Below are 21,558 nucleotides of genomic sequence, written 5' to 3'. Positions count from 1 at the left end.
TTCTCTTCTACAGGTTGGGTGACAGGTAACGGGAAAGGCCTCATCTACCTCACAGACCCCCAGATTCATTCTCTTAATAGCAAAGATGTTTCACACTCCAACTTCGGTAAGAAAGGAATTTATTACTTCTTTAATAATCAACATGTGGAGTGCAATGATATCTGTCGCTGCCTTTCTTTAACAAGACCCTCAGTAGAGCTGCCTATGTAGGCTTGCACAAGACAGTCACACAAAGAATGACCCATAAGCTGGACAGTAACTTTACACTACGCACCTTTAGGAGCATATTGTCTTTGTGAGAGCCGCTGAGCTGCTGAAACAATACCCACGTGAGCTGGGTCAGTCATTACCTGCATGAGTTTGGCAAGTTCTGGTCTTTGCATCCGGGCTGGTAATACCATGTTACCATCTTGTGTACTGTCTGAACCTCATCTTGTTACAACCATCTGTAAGAATTAACAGCACAACATAAGAAGAGTAAGAAAACAGCCTCCCATATTCAGCTAGAGGTGTACTACAAGACTGTATAAACTTCTAATCCATTCAGACCCAATAAGGGCAATGGGCACCATCTGCTCTTTGGAAATGAAATGTGACATAGAGTGAGACAGAAGCAGAGAGTTGTATTTCAGCCATCTGTAAAATTTTCAAAAACTTGTATAAATGCTTCAGGGAACAAATGGTAATGTTTTGGTTTGCTTAAAAAGTAACAAAGTTTTTTTCAGAGGTGTGTATGTGCATACGCAACGACACAACATGTAAACAGACGGAAATATGGTTTTGCCTGTAACAGCCAAGAAAGCTCTGCAAGGAAAAAATAGTGTTCTTGAACCAAGATTTGCTTTACATGAATAATTGGGGACTGCTACACTTAACAAACTCTCAGAAGACTTTCCCAAGAGAAGAACAGTTCTCGCTTAAGGACGGCACATCTCTTCTGCCTGTAATGAAGCTGTGAGCACCGCAGATTTGGTGACCAATTCCGTAGCTAATTCCCACAGATAATCTCACTGGACGTGAGTGTAGCCGCTTGTACAAAGGAGCGGTTCTGGGGGGAGTCCAGCATCTGACAAGCACAGAGTAAGCAGCCTCAGTGCCAGTTTTGGTTCCAACTAGGCAGGCAAAGCACGCCCTCCCTTTGAGCCTCTGTCACCAGCCTCACAGACCTGTGAGGTGGAAGGTGTTTGGGAATGAGAGGCGCCTTCCTCAGCCGAGTCCCCGACAGAAGCAGGCAGAAGGAGGCTTGCAGTTTGCTGCCAGCAGCAAGGATGACGCGTCCGATGGGTTGTGCCTCAGTGCTGGTGGAGGTACAGCCTGCAGAGCTGCCAACCTGCTGCTTTTCTGGCACATCCCAGAAAATACATTTATGAAAGTAAAACAAACGTCCAATAATACTTAAGTGATATATTAACACCCTGCCTCTACCAACAGCCCACACTTAGACCCTGCTCCTCCCACCCCGCTCCACTTGTACAGGCAAAGACTAAACTTGTACCTACACGATGGGGGGGGGGTTCTTGACAATTCCGCCTGTGCTAGGAACATGCTTTACTATCACACATGCAAACAGCTGCAACTTGGGTCTTTAACTCCAACGTTTCAGCAGTATTTTTGTTATTGTTTGTGGTTGTTATCGAGCATATTCAGAGAGCCTCTGATTTTTAACACCAGGACTGAACAGCCCATGGCATGTACGCTGGCCACATGCTTCAGTAGCGCCTGCCTGGGTTAGAGGCAGCTGCAGCCTTTTACTTTTTATGAAACAATCTTTTGTGGGGGTTTTGTTGTTGTTGTTTGGGTTTTTTTGAACTAAAGCTTGCAGTTAATTCATGTGACCTTCTTGGACACCTACAGCAATTCACATACTGATAAGCACTCACGCACCTCCAAGAGACCCAACTGCTAGAGTTATTCTGTCACAGCAAATTTCAGAAGCACGTAGAGGAAAGCAGTGCCCTCCCACCTTCATGAATTCTAGCTGAACAGCTGAAATCTTTTTTTCCTTTTTCCCTGCACAGGCTGGTTAGCTGAAAAGAGTCAAACCTGCTGGCATGATCAGATAATGTATACATGCGCTGTAAAGAAAACAGCCGTAAAAAACAGGGGATGGAAACTCCTCACACAAAATGCTGCGCCCCTTCAATGCTGAATTAAGCCAACTGGAGTGTCTGGTTGAAAAAAAGAAACAAACCAAAAAACTATTGGCAATATTACCCAAATTCAGGCTGTGATGAAAAAAGCATTTTCAAATCAAGTAGGCTGACTAATGCATTTTAGTCCTAAAAAGTTCAGCTGTCCGTTTTCCATCTCCTGCGGACAGGCTTTTAATGAGTTACCTGGCCAGGATGAGTGGGCTTCAACCTTCATTTCCAATGGGTGATTAACCTGCATGGGCTTCCAGGAGGATGCTTGTTTCAGCCTCTGTCAGGGATGCATTGCAAATTTTGATTAAAAGCAGAGGGCGTATCTTTGCATCTACAGGTTGCAGCTGATTTTCTGTTCCACAGGAGAAGGAAAGCGATCTTATATTCTTCCAGCACATCTTTGCTGGTGTTACTAGCCTAACAGGCAGGCAGAAAAGCTACCTCTGGGAAAGTTCAAGCAACAGTTATACCTGTTCCCCTCAACGGTGCCACATACTACTGGAATAAGACACAGGACTGGAGCTAAAGTTTGTTGCTGCCTCTCCAGCCAGAAGAAACTATGACGAAACCTAGATTTTACTCTTGCAAGACCATGCTAGCACCTCCAGAGTATGTGTGTGCACACACATATGCATGTGCACTCCCACGTGTATTACGGGGCTCTTCATTTGAAAAATGGTAGGTAGCTTTCCCGCTCCATCAGCAGTGAAAAGCTGCCTTCATTTCAAATTCTCCTCTTCTCCTCCAAAGCCTTGATGTCCCACTGCCCCCAAGCTGAAAGGCTGGGATCGTTTCTTTGGGAAGATTTTCCTGATGAGAAAGGGAACACAGCATCAAACTTCCATGAAAAGATGGGTCCCCAACAGAGAGTTAGCTTTAACAAAACCATCCGCTTTTGTTTCTGCAGCCAGCAGAGAGTTTTAGGCTTTTGTTCCCACTTTTTAGCAATGCTATTGTTTTCTAGGTGATGTTTGTGCCGAGTTGTTTGGAAAGATGCCCCATCACTTCACTGACCGATTAGAACTAGGTGTAAAGAGGGAGAAGCAAGAGAAGAAAAAAAAAAAATTAAATCTCTTTATTATGGTGCATAAACCTTCAGTGTTGGGGAGCTGGGCAGCTGCGCAGGAAGAAAAATGCATTCAAAAATATAATGCTAGTGTGAATAATCCTTTCTCGAATGCTGCTTGCAGACTGCTTCAGCTTTGTCAGGTGAACTTGAACTGGGCCATCAGATTTGCTGCCGTTCCCATTGCACACTGTCTATCACCCCGGGGCATTCACCATCTTGACTGTTGTTAAAAGCGAGCAAACAATCCATCATTGAGCCCGGGAGTCACTCGCTCATAGAAAAGTAAAATCGGCATGTGACGGTACACTCAGCCCCAGTGTTTCGCAGATTAAAGTGATACATGAAAACTCACGTGTTACTGGGAAGATTAAGTCCGTTATCTTGTTCTGCAGCCAATAAAGGACGGCCTTGTCTGCGGCAGTAGGGAAATGCTGGCTTTAACCAAGTGACAAACGTTGCGCATACATAGCTTCGTGCTCCGGCAAAAGAGAGCACCGAGCTCTAAAGAGAAAACAAAGCTAGTTAGCAAGATCTCGGGAATTAATAGGCAGCAGAGATGCTGTGTTAAAGCCTCTCTGCAGAGGCTTTCCCTTCTCTATAGAGACAATTAAAAGCAAAACAAAACCTCCCGGACAATCTCTGCAGAACAAAGTGTCCTAATACTCTGCCAACAGCCGGCCCCGCGATGTCTGCTGTAATAGCACATGCAGTTTCGAGACCCCTGAAAAGTAATGTCTTTTCCAGCTTATGCCTCTTGTTCAAAGAAAGAAAAACAGAACACATTTAGATATGCTCCTGAATAGATCGATCTGTGGGAAATGTTAATATTTTGATTTCTTCCTGACATTTGCAGTTAGCAGCTGATTTCTTTCGTTAGTTTGTAGCACACATTTTACCATCTTAGCCAAAGTTACAGCTACTCACAGTTAAAAGTTAGTATCGAGTATCAGCTTGTCCAGTTCTCTGTTAAAACAGACATCATTGTATTTAACTCCGCAGCTTCTACTGGTCTTACTCTTTACAGGCTTGGGCACAAATTCAGAGATATCAGTCCTTCACATATGCAGGCACTCTGTCTTCATCCAGGGCTTGGATACTGGAAATCCTGGATTAATGTCCTCTATAACCTTGTTGTCTGAAGAACTTAGGCACACACATGGCCCAGAACACACAGAACTTAAATTATTGTTTCATATTTGTGGTATAAATAGGTCATTATTGGGGGAAATAAGTAGTTGACTTAGACTGATGATGGAGCATTTAATATTTGGCTGGAGGTTTCATCTTAGAGCCACTGACCAAAAAAATTGCTGTACTGCTATTTCCTCTGGTTTCAGAAGAAAGTAATTTAAACTGACCAAGGCTTAGGGAATACTTTTTTGGGTTTTGGGGTTTGTTTTTTTTTTAGAAACGCAGTGGATTATATTAAGTAACTTGCCACCAAGGGCGCTTTTTGCACTTGATTAATTATAACACACTCCAAAGTCCAACGTAAGAGCTCAGTATGGTGATTAAGAGCCAGTCACCCTGTGGTCTCTACAAAATGAGCAAAACTGTGTTGTGCTAGTACAGTGAAATATTATTATTAATTGTGGGGACATAAAGCCTGAAGAAACGTTTCCTCCTTTCAGCTAAAGCAGCCAACTGACGGATGTAAGTTTACACCCAATGCACGTGCTACAGTAAGTCAGGTACAAAAACGTCCTGCTCTTGACAAGGTGGTGACATACTTTCCTGTCCTTCAGGGAAGGTATTTTTTAAAAGAGGTTTTGCCCGCTTACCTTTTTGCAGTGTTGTGTACTCATGCATAAAAGTTAGTAAATTTGATATCAAGAAGGAACAAGTTGATGCAACCAAAGCCTATTAACCACAGGGAGAACGATTTTCTCATTCTTTTGCCAATACCTAATGTCACTACGCAGCACTTCGGGGAACTTCTGTTACAAAAGACGCGGCGTCGGTTATTCTGACAACAGAAGGCTGAGCCAGGCTTGCCTCCGTCCCTCTCCCTCCGAGTCAGCAGCATCCCGGGCCGTTAAGGCCAGCGGAGAGCGGGCACGGGGTGACCCCTCCAGCTGTGAGGCAGCCCCTGCACGCGAGGCAGCACGTCCCCGCTGCCATAAACCCAGCATCAGCTGCCCTGAGAGCCCAGCTGCTGGATTTAGGCATCGGTCCTTTGCCAGAAAGAGCTATTCATGGGTACTGAGGGGAAAGCTTCGCGTGAGCGAGCTCAGAAAGGCAGCCTGCGCTGCCAAATCTCTTCTGCTCGGCAAAATTCAGCGCTACTGCTCAACGCAGCAGCGCCAGCCTCCTCGGCGATCTCCTTCCCACTGTAGGGCTTGGTAGCAAGGGTGGGATTGCTCTTCCAGGCACGGGACTGGCACCCAGCGCGGGAATTTTCCCAGTCCATCCTGCTCCCCGGCTGGCAGAGCCATGGGGGACCCCCCGCCGATGCTGGGGGAGCCCCCAGGGGACGGGAAACCAAGCACACACAGCTCTATCTGTAGGCATTGCATGCGTGTTGGGAAAAGCACGCTTTTTACAGGTGGTGTGACGTACCGTTGTAACCGCTGCTCCCTTGAAATAACCAGAACGGGGATATTTGCAGAAAAGTGCGGCCTGATAAGTGTCACTGTCACCTGCCGCCTCGGAGGCAAGTCCCTGCACCGGCACCCGGGTGCCTTCCCCAGCCCCGCGGGGAAGCAGCACCCCGGGGACGGCCCGCGGCAGCAGCGTGCTGCTCTCACCCCTCTCCCGGGAACAGCACGCACCACCCTCCTTTTTTTTCCACTTGGATGAAATCATCTCCCGTGTCCCTCCGCAAAAGCGGGAGCAGATGGGGCTTTCGGCCTCCGCAGCCGCCCGCTGCCCCGGCTCGTGTGAGCCCGTGGTGCCTCCAGCCCCCCCCTCCTCGCAACCTGCCCTCGGCGACCCTCCAAATAGAACTTAATCCCATTCTTTAATCAGAAAACTTCTCTGCCAAGCTCCTTTTAAGACGGAGCTTTTTCCTTCCTCAAAAGACACCAAGTTATTAATAATTCGGTTATTGCTAGATCCCGCTTAACTCCCGCGCTCGAAGCAGTCTGTGCCGCAGGACCGGAGCATCCGCAGCACCGAGGTGGGGGCACAGGTCCCGCAGAGGCAGGTCCAGCATCCCCCTTCCCATCCCCATTAAGGGGGGGTACAAGGGGGGCACAGCCAGCACCCAGGGGTGCCCGGGCAGCCCGGCCGGTGAAGGGCAGGGTAACCCCGGCTGGCAGCGGGTGCCTTTGCTCCCTCGGTAGCAGCCAAGTGAAGCCCAAACTGCTTTTCCCTCCGTGCCGGCTACCGGGGCTGCCGTCCCCTCCGAGCTAGGCCATCACGTTAATAGAGGTTGATTTGCAAACGGCGTCGCCCCCCCCCGCCCCCCCGCCCCCAATACCCCCCTTTGCTTGACTCCCGCTTTTCTGCTCAATGGCACAGATGCTGCTTTGTGCTGCCCAGGACCAAGCAGCTATTAGCAGCAAATCCAGCGAGGGAAATTAATGAAGGCGACTACTAATAAAAGACAGCTCAGGACAGCCATACCAACTTGCTCCAAGCAGTAATTAACTTTTTTTAAAACTCATGAAGGTAAATATGCCATCAGCTTTGGTCCAGTCGCTCTTCTTTTTAATAAAAGCAGGGGGAGGGGAGGCGAGGGAAAGGGGACGGCTGCGTGTCGCAGCCACCCCAGCACCGTCCACGTTCCCTCCTCGCACGCTGCCGGCCGCTGCGAAGCGCCGAGCAACCTTCCGTCACAGGCAGCGGTCCGAAGAATTTTTTTTTTTTCTCCAATCAATTTCTAAAGGCTTTATTTTAAATCTTAGCATTGCAACAGTACTAATTCTCTTTAATCAGAAACCTGAATTTGGTACGAGAAGTCACAGGGATGAGAAGGTTGCCAGAAGTTTGCTGGACCTGCGCAAATGTTGCAGCATCATAGGCTGAAGGCAGGATATATCCTTTAGTGGAAGGTGTCAGTTAGCTTGTTAGAGCAAAAGAGTCTGTCTCAGACTTTAAGGCGTGAGATTTGGCCCCGTAGTAAGACAATAACCTACACCAGGTTAAAAAAAAAGAAACCTCCCACCATGATTTCTCTTCATGCAAGTGGACTGCAGCACTGCGATCGCCAAATAACACACGGGTTGCTTGAGATTTTTGTGCCCGTATGGTATGGGAATCGGGGCTGCGTGGGCCAAGTCCACACATAATAAAGGCAAAATGTCATGAAGTCCCAAGCCCTTACAGGATTTGGTGCATACGATTCACCCCCCCGCCCCGGTCCCTACACCTCTGCAGAGCCCGGCAAAGTCTCTGGCGGCTCCTTACCCTACGTGCAACCGGGGGAATCCCCAAGATCGTGCATTACCATTTCACATTCGCTCGGATGCGTGCCTTATCCCAAACACCGGCCTGCGAGAGCAAAACCCCTGTGCTCGCAGCCCTGTGTGCTGCCGCTCGGGCAGGTTGTGCTTTTCGGTCTCGGGCAGCTCGTGCTTTTCGGTCTCGGGCAGGTCGTGCTTTTCGGTCTCGGGCAGGTCGTGCTTTTCGGGTTGCCTGCTGATGCGATACGCTGGGGCGACGCAGCCCCTTCCCACCACGGACCAGGCGGGATGCGCCGCTGGGCGCAGCTGCTTGCCACCGAGGCAAGCTTTCTGGCCTGCCGGGAGAAACACCGGCTTAGTTTCGTGTCACCGCTAGCCTTGCTCCTGGCTCGCTTTTATTCCTTCACGCTGAGTTTATCTGATTACTTCGGCCGAGGGAAACAGACGGCCTGTTGACATCCCCAGCGAATGCTCAAAATGTCCTGCCCAGGCAGGGAGCAGCTTGCTGGACGAAGCTTTTTGGGGGGGGTACAGCAAGTCGCGAGGGCTTTACTGCTGCCAGGCAAAGCAACACCCCGATTTCTACTGCAAAGCTGCGGGTCCAGGGAGCTGGCTGCCAAATCTCGGGGGGTCCAAGTGCTCCCATTGTCTTGGAGGGCTGGGACCTGGGATCGGGTTCCGGTCCTTTCCCTAAATCAGATTGGGAAGAGCGCTCTGCCAGGCTCCCACGGCAGCCGAGCCCCTCCGGGCCAAGGTTGTGACTTTGCGAGGCAATGCCGGGAGCGCCGGCATCCCCTGCCGATGTGCGGCCCTTTCGGCAATGCCAGGCTCACTCCCCCCCACCCCCGGACCCCCCACCTACACCCACCAGGGCCGTGCCCCTCTCCGCCACCCCTTAAGTCCCGTCGCTTCTGCCACCCATGTCCTCCGGTGCCTGGAGGACACGCGCTGTGTCTTGTCCCGTGACAGCATCACAGGGAGAGTAAGCCGGCCACAAAACCAGACAGCCCCCAGCCACCTGCGGCCCCCCGGGCAGGACGGCTGCCATCCCCTTCCCTGGGGGGCTCCTGGCCCCCCCCGGGACCTCCCCTTGCCCCGTGGCATCAGCTGCCGCTTGTGGCTCATGCTCCCGGTGTGCCGGTCCTCCTCCCCGATGCGTAGCCCCTCTGCCAGGTCCGCAAGCCCCCCCCGGGTACCGAAACCCCGTCCCACAGATGTGGAAAATCTTGTTTCCACGGATGTGGAAAACTCTTGTTGCTTCTGCATCGGTCTGGGGCTCTGCGAGGTGCCTGCGGACGTGGGACCCGCAGAGGATAAAACCACACCTCTGGGGGCAATAGGCCCCTCGGCGGCTGGAAGAGCTGGGCGGTGATGGGAACTGAGCTGGTGGGTGATGGACTTTCCCCCAGTGGCTGCTCTCAAATACTTGTTAAACATCATAAAAATGAAAAGGTGATTTTTTTTTTTTTTTTTTTTTTTTTGAGAAATCAGCTTAAAAGCTCTTGGTGTATTTAACCGACGTGAAATCAGTTCAGGGAGAAGACCCCATGACATTCCCATCTGAGGCGCAGGAGCCCAAAATTTGAGGACTAGCCCCCCTATGTAAAAAGCAAGGCAATGAAACCAGGGAAAGGCCGAGTCCCGGGGGAGAAAGTAGTGAAATGCAAAAAAACCCCTGAAGCCCAGCCCATGGGGAAAGCTGGAGCCTGAGGCGAGGCTGTGGGAAGGTGTGCCCCATGCACCGTCTCTGGCCTGAAATGATGGAAGGCAAAACGTGCCTTCTCTGCAATGGACATGAGAGATTTGGGAGGGAGTTAAAGGACACAGAGGGGACAGAGGCAGAGCATTGCCGGGCTGGAGACAGTCAGTGAAACGCCTGTCCCAAGATAGAAGGCAGGACTGCAAAGATTGCGTGGGGTCTTGCTTTTCATTTGCAGAGAAATCTATACCCTGTCATATACAAAAATATGCTTTACAAATATTTTGGGATGGGCTCTCGTTAAGTTGCATACGTATTTTCTTATGGAAATAATATGTAACTAACTGTTTAATCATCCCCCAGATAATCGGTCCTTTCGATTAAAACAACATTATGCCATAACTAATGCATCCAGTGTTAAAAAAGCAGCTAGTGTGTGCTTAATTACTTAATGTCACGTACATTTCAATGACAAAGTCATTAGAGAGCACCATAGGATGCCCCGTAGCAGGTGAACCCTCATCTAGTTGTTTCCCAGCGTAATGGCATTACTTTTCCACTGTCAGCAAACCCAGGTGTCACTGTGACAATAAAATAATTTAATCAATAAAACCCGGGGAGCGGTGGACCCTGAACCCCAACCTGAGGCACCCGAATGAGGTGGGTTTTTTTGTAGCTAGACCCTTCATGCTGAGCCTAAATGTCTTCAGCTTTACCTAGAAAGCTACCTAAGTTGAATTTTTGGACCTCCCAGGTCTTCTACCTTCACTTCGAATCTCGGCGAGCATCCAGGGGCTCAGCAGCGAGGTGGTCGAGCCCAAAAGGCCAGTTCTCTGCCTCGGCTCGTAGGTGTTCGCCTAGGAAGGAGGGCCAAAGCTGCGCTTAAAATCCGCCGGCCAGATGAGGGCTGTGTCGGGAAGGCTCTTTTTAATTACGGCGATAGGTTGCAAGATTTATGTCTGACATGAAAGCGAGTGAGCGCAAGCCCTTGGGGTGCGGCTGCTGTCGCATCGGCACTGGTTTGGCTCCTTGTCGCTATTCTTATGCCAAGGAGGGCTGTAAACCCCCTCGGGGGCCGTAGAGCTGCCCCTCCAGCTCTGACGGTGTGGAGAAGCTTTTATGCCAAAATACAATACACAGAAGGATCATAAACACGTGTTAATTATGGCAAGGTGCTACCATGGAAACCACCCCCAGGTTTTTCCTCTTCATCCGAAGAGGTGCTTTACGATCCTGCATGCCCCGGTTCCGCTTCCAGGTTCACCGTCATTTTCTCTGGAGCCACAGGCTGATTTCCCGATGCTCTGGGGAGCAGCGGCTCTAGTGGGAGCTGGGATGTCCCATCACCCCCAACAATCGGTCCTCTGAAAGAAAAGAGGGAAATAAAAGAAAAAAAAAAGGAAAGAGGGAAATAAACTCAAGTTTAGAGGGAAGAAGGAAGGAGATAAGCTCTTTTGGCCCCATTCGAAAGAAAAATCGGGGCGCAGGTGAATGGGTTAGGTAACAAACCCAGCCTCTCTGGCTCATCCTTTGCCGGCGCTGCCCTTCCTCCCCCTCCGCGCCTTCCTCGGCTCGGGCCCGTCTCCTTCGAGGGCATCTCCCGCCGAGCCCAGCCGTGCCGGCAGCCCTGCCCGCGGAGCAGGGAAGGTTTGACTCGCCTGGCTCCCACCCCAAACCCCACGCTCGGGCGCAGACAAGCCCTCTCCCAACTCTGCCCCGCTCCATCCTCCAACGCTATGGGTGCTTTTTCCCACGGTGGCTCCCGTTGCCATAGCCCCAGCAGGATGGGGGATGCTCCTGCTGACAGGGTCTCTACCTGGGATGGAAGGATATACCTCCAGGATGCCGAACCCGGCAAGAAGCAGCGTCCCTCCCCGAGGACCGCGGAGGGAGCATCGCGGTGCTGAGCCACCCGAGACGTCCCTCCCGCTCCTGCGTGGCTCACCATCGAGAGAGGGGAAACGCATCCCATCCGTCCCGGCCTTTTGAAGAGCCGAAGGCACCTACTCCGGCGCTGCTTAAAAGCGGGAGAGAAACCGGGAAGGACAATGAGGCCCGACCAGAAAAGACGGAGAGGGTGAGCGAGGCGCTAGCCTTCTTTTTGGCATTCCTGGAGTTTAATCATTAAAAGGGGTCGTTAAAAGAGAGCGAGAGTGAAAAACCCGCTCCCGACGGGCTGCCCCACACACTGCCAGCGGATTGAAAGGCTCCCTCTTGTTTTGTTCCTTCTGGCCCGTGGCAGATTTGGGGGGACACAGCTTCATCTTGCTGGCCACATCAAAGCAGTGATTATGCAAATGCGCCCACTTTTTTTTAAGGAATTATTTATCACACAATAACCCCCCTGCCAGGGGGGGAAACAATAGATCAGGCTAGATAGCGCTGCTCGCCCGAGGCTGCGGGGCCGGGGGGGTGAACCCCCGCACGTTTTATTGGCCTAACCTAATTTCACTAATTCTCTTTTCACACGTTTTGTTTTGGGTTTGTGGTGTGTTTTTTTTCTCTCTCCCCCCCCTTTTTGGGGACGTCGCTCCAAGGGCCGGGTTTCACGCTCCCAGGATCCGGGGGGCACCGGGCGGGATTCATGTGCCGCGCGTTTTATTTAATTAATACATTCAGGCGCCTCTGCTGGTTTTTAATGATTTCCAGGTGTTTGTACCCAGAAGTCACAAAGTGCTCCCGGGCGCGCGGGGGCGATGATTGAAGGGCCTCGGCGGCCTCCAGCGTCCCCCCCTTCCGCAGTGACATCCCTGGCCGTGTGCTGTTGGTACCCGGCGCTGTGCACGGTCCCCTGGGACAGCCGAGGGGGCCTCCGAGCCAGTGACCCCAACCCCCTGGAATTGCCTCGCACTTGGGTTTCATCTGTCCCTCAGAGAGAGAGAGAGAGAGAAAGGAAGTTCTTCGTCTTCAAACCCATGTGTGTTTGGGTTTTTTTCTCAGTAACGCTTACTTCCTAGGGCCTTCTCTGCGAAATCCAGGAGCCATCAGCCTGAAGAAGCACGATAAACAGTTTATCCATCTATCACGCAATTGCAGTGCAGCATCTTCTGTACCGAGAGGCAAAAGTAAACAATCAGTAATCTTCCACCAAGCTTTTATTTTTATATATATACACACACACGTATCCTGTGCTTAATGCTGTTTTCCTTCGCAACATTATCAGCCGCACGAGGAACCCAAGAACAGAAATGAAACACCATGAAGAGAGGCGGAGGCCGAGTCACGCGCGTGTTTCTGATGGTGCCTGTTCCCCCTAAAACCAGTCTGAGGCCTTACTTGGCTGGAAAAAGAGATTTTTTTCTTGTTTTGGATCTGCTTCTCCCCAAGCAGCTTTACACCCAAAGAGTGCCCCCCCTCCCCTGCCCCAGCCTCACCCTGGGGCTCAGCTGACATCCCCAAGAGTTCAGTCTTGGTGTTACTCTGCAGCAAAAAGGGGTTTTAAGAAGCAAAAAGCAATTTTCGGAATGAAAACGTCCACCCGCCTGCCGGAGGCCACGCCAGCTTTGGTGGCTCTGACCGCCGCCGGCACAGCCGCAGCACCCGCGGTCTGCTGCGGTTCTACCTGAAAAAGAAGGTGTCGCCCGCGTTTGTCGCCCGCGTTTGTCACCGTAAGGCCCTCCGAGCGCAGGCAGCTCCTGCCGGAGCCTGGTTTCACCGATGGCAAGGACGGGCGCCGGCCTCCCCCAGTCCCGGAATTCCCGGTAGACGGCACGTCAACCAGAAAAAGCAGCAGCCCCAAAGTTACGAAAATTAGAGCTTTTTATTTATATTTTATCACAAGAACAATCCCTTTGCTCTTCAGCTGTAAATACATACTAGAATAAACTCTGTAAATTATACAAAAAAATACATATTTTCCATGAAATCTGTCTTTATAATAAATAAATGTGAACACGTGTGTGGCTGATCGCTGTAATGTTCCGTGTCTGTTTAGGTTTTCAGTCTGTTGATTTATTTTTAATCTCCTGAAAGAAGGGGGGAGTTCCTCGGCCCCTAAAGGTCGAAATAAATAATGCATGAGGAGGTCCTCCCTCCCCATTTCCCCCCCCCCCACCCCTTTCCTCTAGGTTTTTTTTTCTTTTGATAGAGAGTTCAGCCTAAATTTCCACGCTTGCATTCAGCCCTCACAAAGCCTACAAATTATACAATGACTTCTAACCTGGACCCCTAACAAAACAATTTACTTTTTTTTTTTTTTTTCTTCCTTCCCCCCCTCCCTTTCTCCCCCCCCCCCCCCCCTCCCCAGCCTATAAATCATAAGGGACAGATGGCAAAGGGGGGGAGCAGGGAGAGGAGTTGGGGCGGGGGGGGACGGGGCACGACGGGGACGGACACACACACGCAGACACAAAAGCCCTGGTGACAGATCTGGGAAACTGGACAAAGTGCACATCGGAGAGAGCGAGAGAAAGTTTGGTTTGGCAGGTGACGTTCCCACAGACCCTCCGTGGGAAGCGGGCAGATGCCGCCACCCCGGGGAAGGGGCGGAGGAGGCCGGGGGGGGGGGGGGGAGCCCCGGGACCGCCGTCCCCGGGGCTAGAGGCAGCGGCGGGGCAGCGGGGCTGGGGGGAGCGGCGGCGGCGGCGGCGGCGGCGGCGGGGCGAAGCGGCCCGGCGGGGGCGGCCAGTGCTCGGCGTCCGAAGCGGAGCCGGTGGGGCTGGCGGGCGATAAAGTGCAGGCGTAAGGGGAGGCGGAGGGCGCGGGGCTGGCGGAGCCGCCGCTCCAGGAGGAGGCGGGCGAGGGGCTGCCCTCGGCGGTGCCCCCCCCCGCTCCTCCTCCTCCTCCTCCTCCTCCTCCTCCTCCTCCCGCCTCCGGGCCGAGCCGCGCCGCCCCGGCCAGCCGGAGGGTCTCGGTGAGCGCCCAGATGTAGTTGTGGGCGAAGCGGAGCGTCTCGATCTTGGTGAGCTTGGCGTCCTCGGGGAAGGTGGGCAGCACGTCGCGGAGGGCGTCCAGCGCCGCGTTCAGGTTGTGCATGCGGTTGCGCTCCCGGTTGTTGGCCTTCAGCCGCCGGCTCCGCTTGATGCGCTGCGCCGTCTCCGCCGTCCGAGCCGCCCGCGGGGCACCGCGGGACCGACCCGGCCGCCGCTTCCCCTCCGCTCTTCGCAGCCCCCGGGCTCCCGGCGCCTCGACGGGCCGCGCCGGCGAGGCGGCCCGCAGCTGCTGCTGCTGCTGCTCCTCCTCCTCCTCTTCTTCCTCCTCCTCCTCCTCCTCCTCCTCCTCGGCGCTGGACGGCAGCGAGGGCGAGGGGGCGGGCGAAGCCAGCCCCAGCAGCAGCAGCTCCTCCTCGGCCGGCGGCGCCAGGCCCTCCGCCTTCACCAGCATCCTGCGGGACGGGACGGGACGGGACGGGACGGGGACGGGCCGCGCTCCCCTCGCCTCACGGCCGAGCCGGGACGACGTTTGGGCGGCGGAGGCGGTTGGGCGGCGGTTTAACGGTTCGGCGGTTGGACGGGGCGGAGGGGAGAGGGGGGCGGGGGGGGGGGGGATTTGTGTGTGGGGGTGTGTGTGTATGGGGGGGGAGGGAAGAGGTGGGAGAAAAGGGGGGCAGGGAGGGAAGAGGGGGGGGGAAGGGGGGGGGGGAAGCGCCGGGCGGCGCTGGCACGCGCCCCGGGGCGGCGGTCGGCGGCGGCGGAGCGAGCCCGGGGCCCCGGCGGCTGCGTGTCTGGCACACGACCCTCCTTAACACCCCTTATATACCCCGCGGGGAACAATCAAACCTACCCCCGGGGCCCCCGCCGCCCCGCCCGCGCCTCCCGCTTTTCTTTTCAGGCCGCCGCCGCCGCCGCCGCTTCCCCCCCCCCCCCCCTCACCCCCTCCCGCCTCCAACTCCCTCCCGGGGGCCGGGGCCGCCGCCGCGCCATTGGTGCCTCGCGCTCGGCTGGAGCGTGCCGCTAATTTATTAATGAATGGAAGGGGGAGTCGGGGGAAAGGGGAGGGGGGGGGGGGGTGTCGCGAGGCGCAGCTGGCCAATCAGGGCGCCCCGCGCGCCACGCGCGCCGGAGCCGGTTCTCTTTCAGCCGCTCATTAAGGAGCGGCGGCGGCTGCGACACCGACCCCCCCCCCCCCCATCATCTCCAGCGATCCCGGGGAGGGCTTGCCTTTTTTTAAAAATTTTTTTTTTTTGGGGGGGGGGGTGTCAAGGGAAATAACGTGTTCTGCTGGGAGCAAGCCTGCCGGGGGTTGCAGCCCCGGGGGAAAGTGGAGGTGGGTGCTGGAGAGAGACCCCCGTGGCGGGGGGGGCAGAGCGGTGCGCGGGTGGAGGTTTGCTAAAGGCACACAATTAATACACAGCCCGGGGGGGGGGGGGGGGAGCCGACTTTTGTGGCCTCGAGCGGTGCTATAGAGCTGCCCTGGAGGCAGCGCAGCCCCCGGGGTGCATCTGCTCCCCGAGGCCGGTGTCCCTGTCCGCCGGCGCCTGGGCTCGGCCTTGGCGTTTTCCCTCCGTTTTTGGGAGTTTTTGCAAGGAGCAGAGCAAGGCGGAGGAGGGAGAAGCCACGCGTCTCTGATAGTTGTGGTTTGGCAGGAGGGAGAGCCGCGGTCCTCGCTCGGTGCTGTCAGACGTAACTCTGGGACACAACATAGGCTCAAGAAGACTTTTTTTAAAAAAAACCAGAACCCACAACTCATCAATCCACCAGGAAAGCTTTCCCCCCCTCCCCATCTCTCTTCCAGACCACCCTCTGGGGCAGAAAGCCCCAGTGAATAGCTCGCCCTGGCGACATGCCCCCCCGGGGTCAGCAGGCTCGCTCGCTCTGCCTGCCAGACCCGCGGGGAAAGGAACGACGGTGAGGACGTACAAAACGAAAACCACAGCGCGGTGTCGTCCTCGTGCGGAAACTCCGTCACCGAGGCATTTTGGGAGAGTCAGGCTTTGACACAGAAAATTATTTGCAACTGGTGGGAAAAGCCAAAAAGAGGTGAAAGAGCTAAGTCTCGGCGAACGTCTCACAGAGCGCACTGCAGAAGCCCCCGCGATTCGATCCCTCGCTCTTGCTGCCCGTGAGAGCGACGGCAGCCGGGTGCCTGCCTCAAACGGCGTGCGCTGCACTCCGGCGTTAGCTTTCCCAGTCCGGCACCGCGTCCTCCCCTCTGCCGTTCGCGGCCGAGGGCTGTGCCTGGATACGTCCTCCTCTGAGATCAGTGACAACCCGTGCATTACGATTTAGCTGATCTATTAGAAAATCTCTGTGACTCTACCAAGAGATTTTAACGCTCCCCTCGCCTCCTTTAGAAAAATAGGAAATCTGTAGGTCCCTCTGGCATCCCAGGAGAGTGACACAAAGGGACCTTCTTTCTTTTTCGGCACCTAAAAGTGCAGAGCAGAGCCACCTGTGACTGGGCCAGCCCGTCCCTCTGCCCCCACCCCGGTCACCGAGATTTCATAGAATCATAGAATCCTTTAGGTTGGAAAAGACCTTTAAGATGATCTAGTCCAACCATCATCCACACCCACTAAGCCATGTCCTGAAGTGCCTTGTCTATGCGCTTTTTGAATACCTGCAGGGATGGTGACACCACCACTTCCCTGGGCAGCCTGTTCCAATGCCTGACAACCTTTTCAGTACAGAAATTTTACCTAATATCCAATCTAAACCTCCCCTGGCACAACTTGAGGCCATTTCCTCTCATCCTATCTCCAACCACCTGACAGAAGAGACCAGTACCCACATTTCTGTCCTTCCATCGCCGATGTGAAAGCAATGGAGAGGTTAGGCAGAGGCGGTGAAGCGGTGGGGAGGGCGGCTGCGGTGCTGGGCCAGGTGTCGGGAGGGCACAAGCCCAGTTTTTGCCAGACCTGGGGAGTATAACCCATCGGGGTGCCTTTTTGGGGTTCGGCCCGATTCCTGCCGCCAGCACACCCCCCCGCCCCGATACAGCGGTTTTCTCCGCAGGGTTGAGCACGAGGTGACTGAGGACGAGTCGGCTACCGAGTCCTCGCAACCCTCCCGGCGCCGCAGGTCCAAGAGGCGCTTGTGTGGTCTGCGGCCGGCGAGGGCCGAGCTGCTCCGCAGAGAGCCGTGGGGCCGAGAGCGGCGGGGAGAGGGGGCTGCGGGGGGTGAGGGAGCGCTGCGGCTGCTGCCCACCGCCTGAACTGTCCTCCAAGGGTCAAACTGTTCAACTTCAGCCCCTTTGCCAGACTCAATCCTACTTTACGGGAACAAAAGCCCAAAGTAGGCGATGATCAAGAAATGGGAGCACAATGATTTAAGCTTATCACACAGCCCAGAAATAAAGGACGCTGAGCTTGTGTGCGGGAGAGGGGGAGACCTTCAGAAAGGCTTTGTTTGCTGTAAGAAGATTGAACTCTGAGGCGACCCGATAGCCCTAAAAGTTTAGGGTCTGTGTTGCTGAGAGACCTTTGGATACAGCCCATCCACACTTCGACCTCACAAGTTGTGAGCCAGCATTAATGACTTGCCTGCCCCAGGTGAACGGCGGGTGCGACCCCCCCACCCCGCAGAAAGTGGGGAGGAACGGGGACAAAGCTGCAGGGACGGGATGGCCTGACCCCTCCCAGCTCTGCCTCCTTCCCACCCGCCGGGCCCGAAGTCCCCCGTGGGTCTCCTGAGGGTTTGGGGGAGCAGGCCTGCCCACAGCGGGGTGCCCAGCCCGACGGCAGCACCCACAAACCCCGCGAGCGGGATGGTTCTGCTCTTAAACTGGGGATCAGAATACGTCCTCGCCCAGCAGGATGCTCTGTGGAGGGGAGAAATCGGAGGCTGCTGCAGTATCATACCCCCCCCCAGCCAGGTTGTTCTTGAACCCCCCGTGCATGCTGCAGGGAGGGACGGGGACCAGCCCCCCGACTCCCAAGCCACACTAGCAAGTTTGGGGTTCGTTTTGGGATCAAGACGAGGAGGGGTCCCCCCCTCAGAGCACTGCCCCGGCATCCTTCCCTGGGCTCCCCCCCCCGGGGCGGACGAGCCCCTCGTCGGGGGCCGATTGTTCCCGGCAGATTTGCATGGCAGGTGCAGGCCTGCGGAGCGATTTTGCTGTCCCGAGCCCCGCCTGGGCCCCCCCCAAGAGGGTTTGCCTCCCCCCCCTTGTGAAAAAAGGCCGCCGGTGCCTTCCTTTCCCATGAAGAAGAGAAGAAGCTTGAGGATCGCGTGAACACGCTTCAGTTTTCTTATTCTTTTCTATAGATGTGGGGAAAAGAACAGCCGATTGTGTGAAAAACCCAGTGCCTGCAAAAAGGGACATTGGCCATCCAGGCGAAGGTGCGCGAGGGAGAGCACTAATCGCTGAACCAGGAGACAAATACGATTACCAGCTCCGAGCCTTGAGTCAGAAAGTCTCATAGACTTTAAGATGTTAATCCCCAACATAATCCTTCCTTTGGCGTGTAGGAATAGTGCAGCCACAAGAGTTGTTTTGTTATTTATATTGGCGTTTAATAAAACTCAGCCAGTGGTGAATGGGCTGCCCACTCTCCAATGGTAATTAATTCCCTATTTCAGTGACCCAATTGTGCTGGGATAGAGCAGTGGGACAGTCCCACTGCCCCAACCCGCCTTTGTGCAGCTACACGGCTCTCGTGCTTCAACAGCTATGGAAACTCATTCTTTTGATGTCATTCAATGAGTTTTCCTTGGGCATCTTCTAAACTTCAAGGACCCTTTTCTTTCTCGAACGCCTGAAAAGCAGGACTAGCTTGACCACCTCTGTAGAATTTAATGATTTGGTGAAAGGGCCTTTTTGGGGGTTTGTGTAAGGAAAGCGAGAAAGAAAATTTGGCAGGCTGCTATCAAACAGGGGGCTATCCAAACTCGAGCGCGCCGAACTCATTCAGCTCCTAATTTATACAGGTCTTAAAAGCCACTCTTCCTTACTCAAAATACTTGGGGGCTTCTCTTAGCCAAGGCATTTCCAGAAAGGATTTGCTAGTAAGCAGATCCTCTGTTTCACACACGCCACAAATTCAAACCGGGCTGCGGACAAGTACAAGCAAAACGAATTGCGTTTTAAGAAGGCATTTCCATCCACCAAAGGGAAAAATAACAAGATCCCTGGAATTGGTTGCGTTATTGTTAAAAAGCGTGTCTGGGGCTTTATCTTTTGGCTCTTGGGCAGAGCGGTAGCAGTGAAGTGGCTGCAGAAGGAGTGTGTGAAATGAACACGTGAAGAACATGTAGTAACCCTGCAAAGCTGCCCCGATACAGGCAGGCTCTTCTATGTCTTTATACACGCTTCCAAAAAAAAAAAAAAAAAAAAAGACCCTTCGCAAGTCACAAACAATTCAGGATTCAACTAAGAAAACACAGAGTGAACCATATGGCCGGGGTGGCTCGAGTTGGCTGCATTTTCCCCCAGACAAAGAAGGGATTGAGAGTTGAAGGAAAGGAGAAAAAAACCAACTTTCCGGCTGATGAAGCTGTTGTCTGGAGGCAATGATCCCAAATCTCAAGGCTTTATTCCAGGCTCCGACTGAGACGTGATATGTCATATGATTAGCATCTTTCATATTTACAAGAGTAGTACGGGCTGCCACTCTTTAGAGAAAGGCAAGAGAAAGAAGGGGCATATGCTGAAATGGATTTAGCATTTGAAAGAGAGAAAAGAGAGCGGATAAATACACTTAAACGAGGATTTAGTTTTACTCCCGTCGAGTTCTAATGGCTTGTTGATTGAGATTTTAGGGAGCCCTAACAGAGGTGTCAGCAGTAATTTAAAGGCGCTATTCAACCCTCCGCTGCTCCTTCTCCCCCCCCCTCGCCCCGCTTCCCTTCTTACCCGCCTCTCTCCGCTCTCCGCCCCCGTCCTTCCCCGGTGCCCCGGCAGAAGGCCGGGGGTCGCCGCCCGCCCCGGCCACCGGGGACCCTCGGCGGGATCCGCCGGGCGGGCGGCGCCACCTGGCGGCGGCGGCGGCGGGGGGAGAACCGGGCAGGGCCCGAGGGGGTTGGAGGGGCATCCTGCTCCAGCAGGTCCGCGTCCTTCTTATTTTGGGGACCGCCGAACAGAAGGCAGTACTGCACGTGGGGTCTCACCAGAGCGGAGGAGAGGGGCAGACTCGCCTCCCTGGGCCTGCTGGTCACGCTGCTTTGGATGCAGCCCTGGAGAGGGTTGGCTTTCTTTTTTTAAGGTTGATCGAATAGGAGCATAGAGCAAGGGTCTGTTTCTCAAAGGCAGCCTCTGCAAAAGCACCTGGAGAACAGCCTGAAAAAGCCCTCTTAGCGTGACAGGTAAGAATGCAGATAGGGTTTCAGGCAGGTACCGCACAATACGTTTTGCCTTTGTTTCCAAACACAGCAATGAGGTGGTTTAGGGTTTTTACACATCTGTTAGCCATTGGGGACAGCAGGGATGAAATTAACGCAGAGACGCTGACACACACAATCCTCTTGTTCCTACAGGTGACAACTTTTACACCGGTTAGTGGGACTTGCTGTCCAGCGTGAGCTGCCACTTCTCAGGGACAGGAACGCTGGGTTACGCACGGCGCATTAGGGAAGGTAAGTGCCACGCTGGGGAAAGCAAGTTCTGCAAGAACCGTGGCCTTTCTGACAAACAGCAAGAAGGTGTCGTTTTATGGCTGGAAGAATACACTTGCACGTCCCAGGCATAACCTACATGTCTTTTCAAGGTAGGTACCCATGAATCGCTAGGAAACAGCCACCGTCTAGGATCAAATCTATAGCCTAGCTAAAATCCAGTATCCTCTCACTCAACCACGAGCCATCAAAACACTGTTAGAAGAAACAGTTAAACTCCACCAAAGAATATAGAACTTGTCCCTCAGCAAGACTGTTCCCCACCCCCTGATAGCGAGGCGACGTCCTTCCCAAAGGCTGCTCGAGCTACAGCACTGACCCTCACCTCCAAAGGGTGACCCAGCGCAGCTAGGGAAGATTCCTAGTCCGATTCACCGACCAATCCACTCCCAACCCACACACATTTACTTCCATAGCAAGAACCTCAATTAGCTTCCTAAAGATAAGATTTCCCTCCTTCCTCCTTATCCCTTCTCCTTACGTCATCCTGGGCTAAACCAGTCCCATCATCAGCTCACGTGCTGCAAGTGTTCTGAAGTTCAGTGTTTCCCACAATTCTGATTTCTTTCCGGGAACAAACGTATCACTGAATGCAACAAGCTCCTCACCAGGTGATTTATTGCAAAGCTGCGTAAAAAGAAAGCAGAAGATTACTTCGAGTAACTTCAGCGCTATTGGGATGCAGGCTCTCTGGCGTGCCTCAGTCTTCTCTGGAAGAAGTTTAACAGCATCTAGAAATTTTACGATGTCCATACTTAGCCCACTTCGCCCCACCGTTTGTAGATTAACCGCTGAGCCTCCCCTATACACC

General features: G+C 53.8%; 2 protein-coding genes across 10 annotated transcripts in view; one reads left to right on the top strand and one right to left on the bottom strand.

Moving 5' to 3' along the window:
* Positions 1-21,374, top strand: part of ALPK1 (alpha kinase 1) — a 71,895-nt gene extending 50,521 nt beyond the window's left edge. For 5 of the 9 annotated variants that reach the window (XM_075038186.1, XM_075038197.1, XM_075038172.1 and 2 more), the window contains one exon: positions 14-13,293. In XM_075038186.1, coding sequence (XP_074894287.1) covers positions 14-210 — 197 coding nt within the window. In that variant the 3' untranslated portion in view covers positions 211-13,293. Of the gene's footprint in view, positions 1-13; positions 13,294-20,609 lie in introns of those variants that run through there. The other 4 variants (XR_012651944.1, XR_012651945.1, XR_012651946.1 and 1 more) reach the window with 4 other exon arrangements.
* On the bottom strand, positions 13,795-14,580 carry NEUROG2 (neurogenin 2). The gene has a single exon (XM_075029973.1). The coding sequence runs from the start codon at positions 14,578-14,580 to the stop codon at positions 13,795-13,797; it is 786 nt and encodes a 261-aa protein (XP_074886074.1).
* Positions 21,375-21,558: the final 184 nt, after the last annotated feature.

This window comes from Buteo buteo, chromosome 1, assembly GCF_964188355.1.
Source record: "Buteo buteo chromosome 1, bButBut1.hap1.1, whole genome shotgun sequence".
Taxonomy (NCBI): Eukaryota; Metazoa; Chordata; class Aves; order Accipitriformes; family Accipitridae; genus Buteo; species Buteo buteo.
Note: the sequence above shows the minus strand (reverse complement) of the source record. Positions and strands in the feature narration are given on the sequence as shown.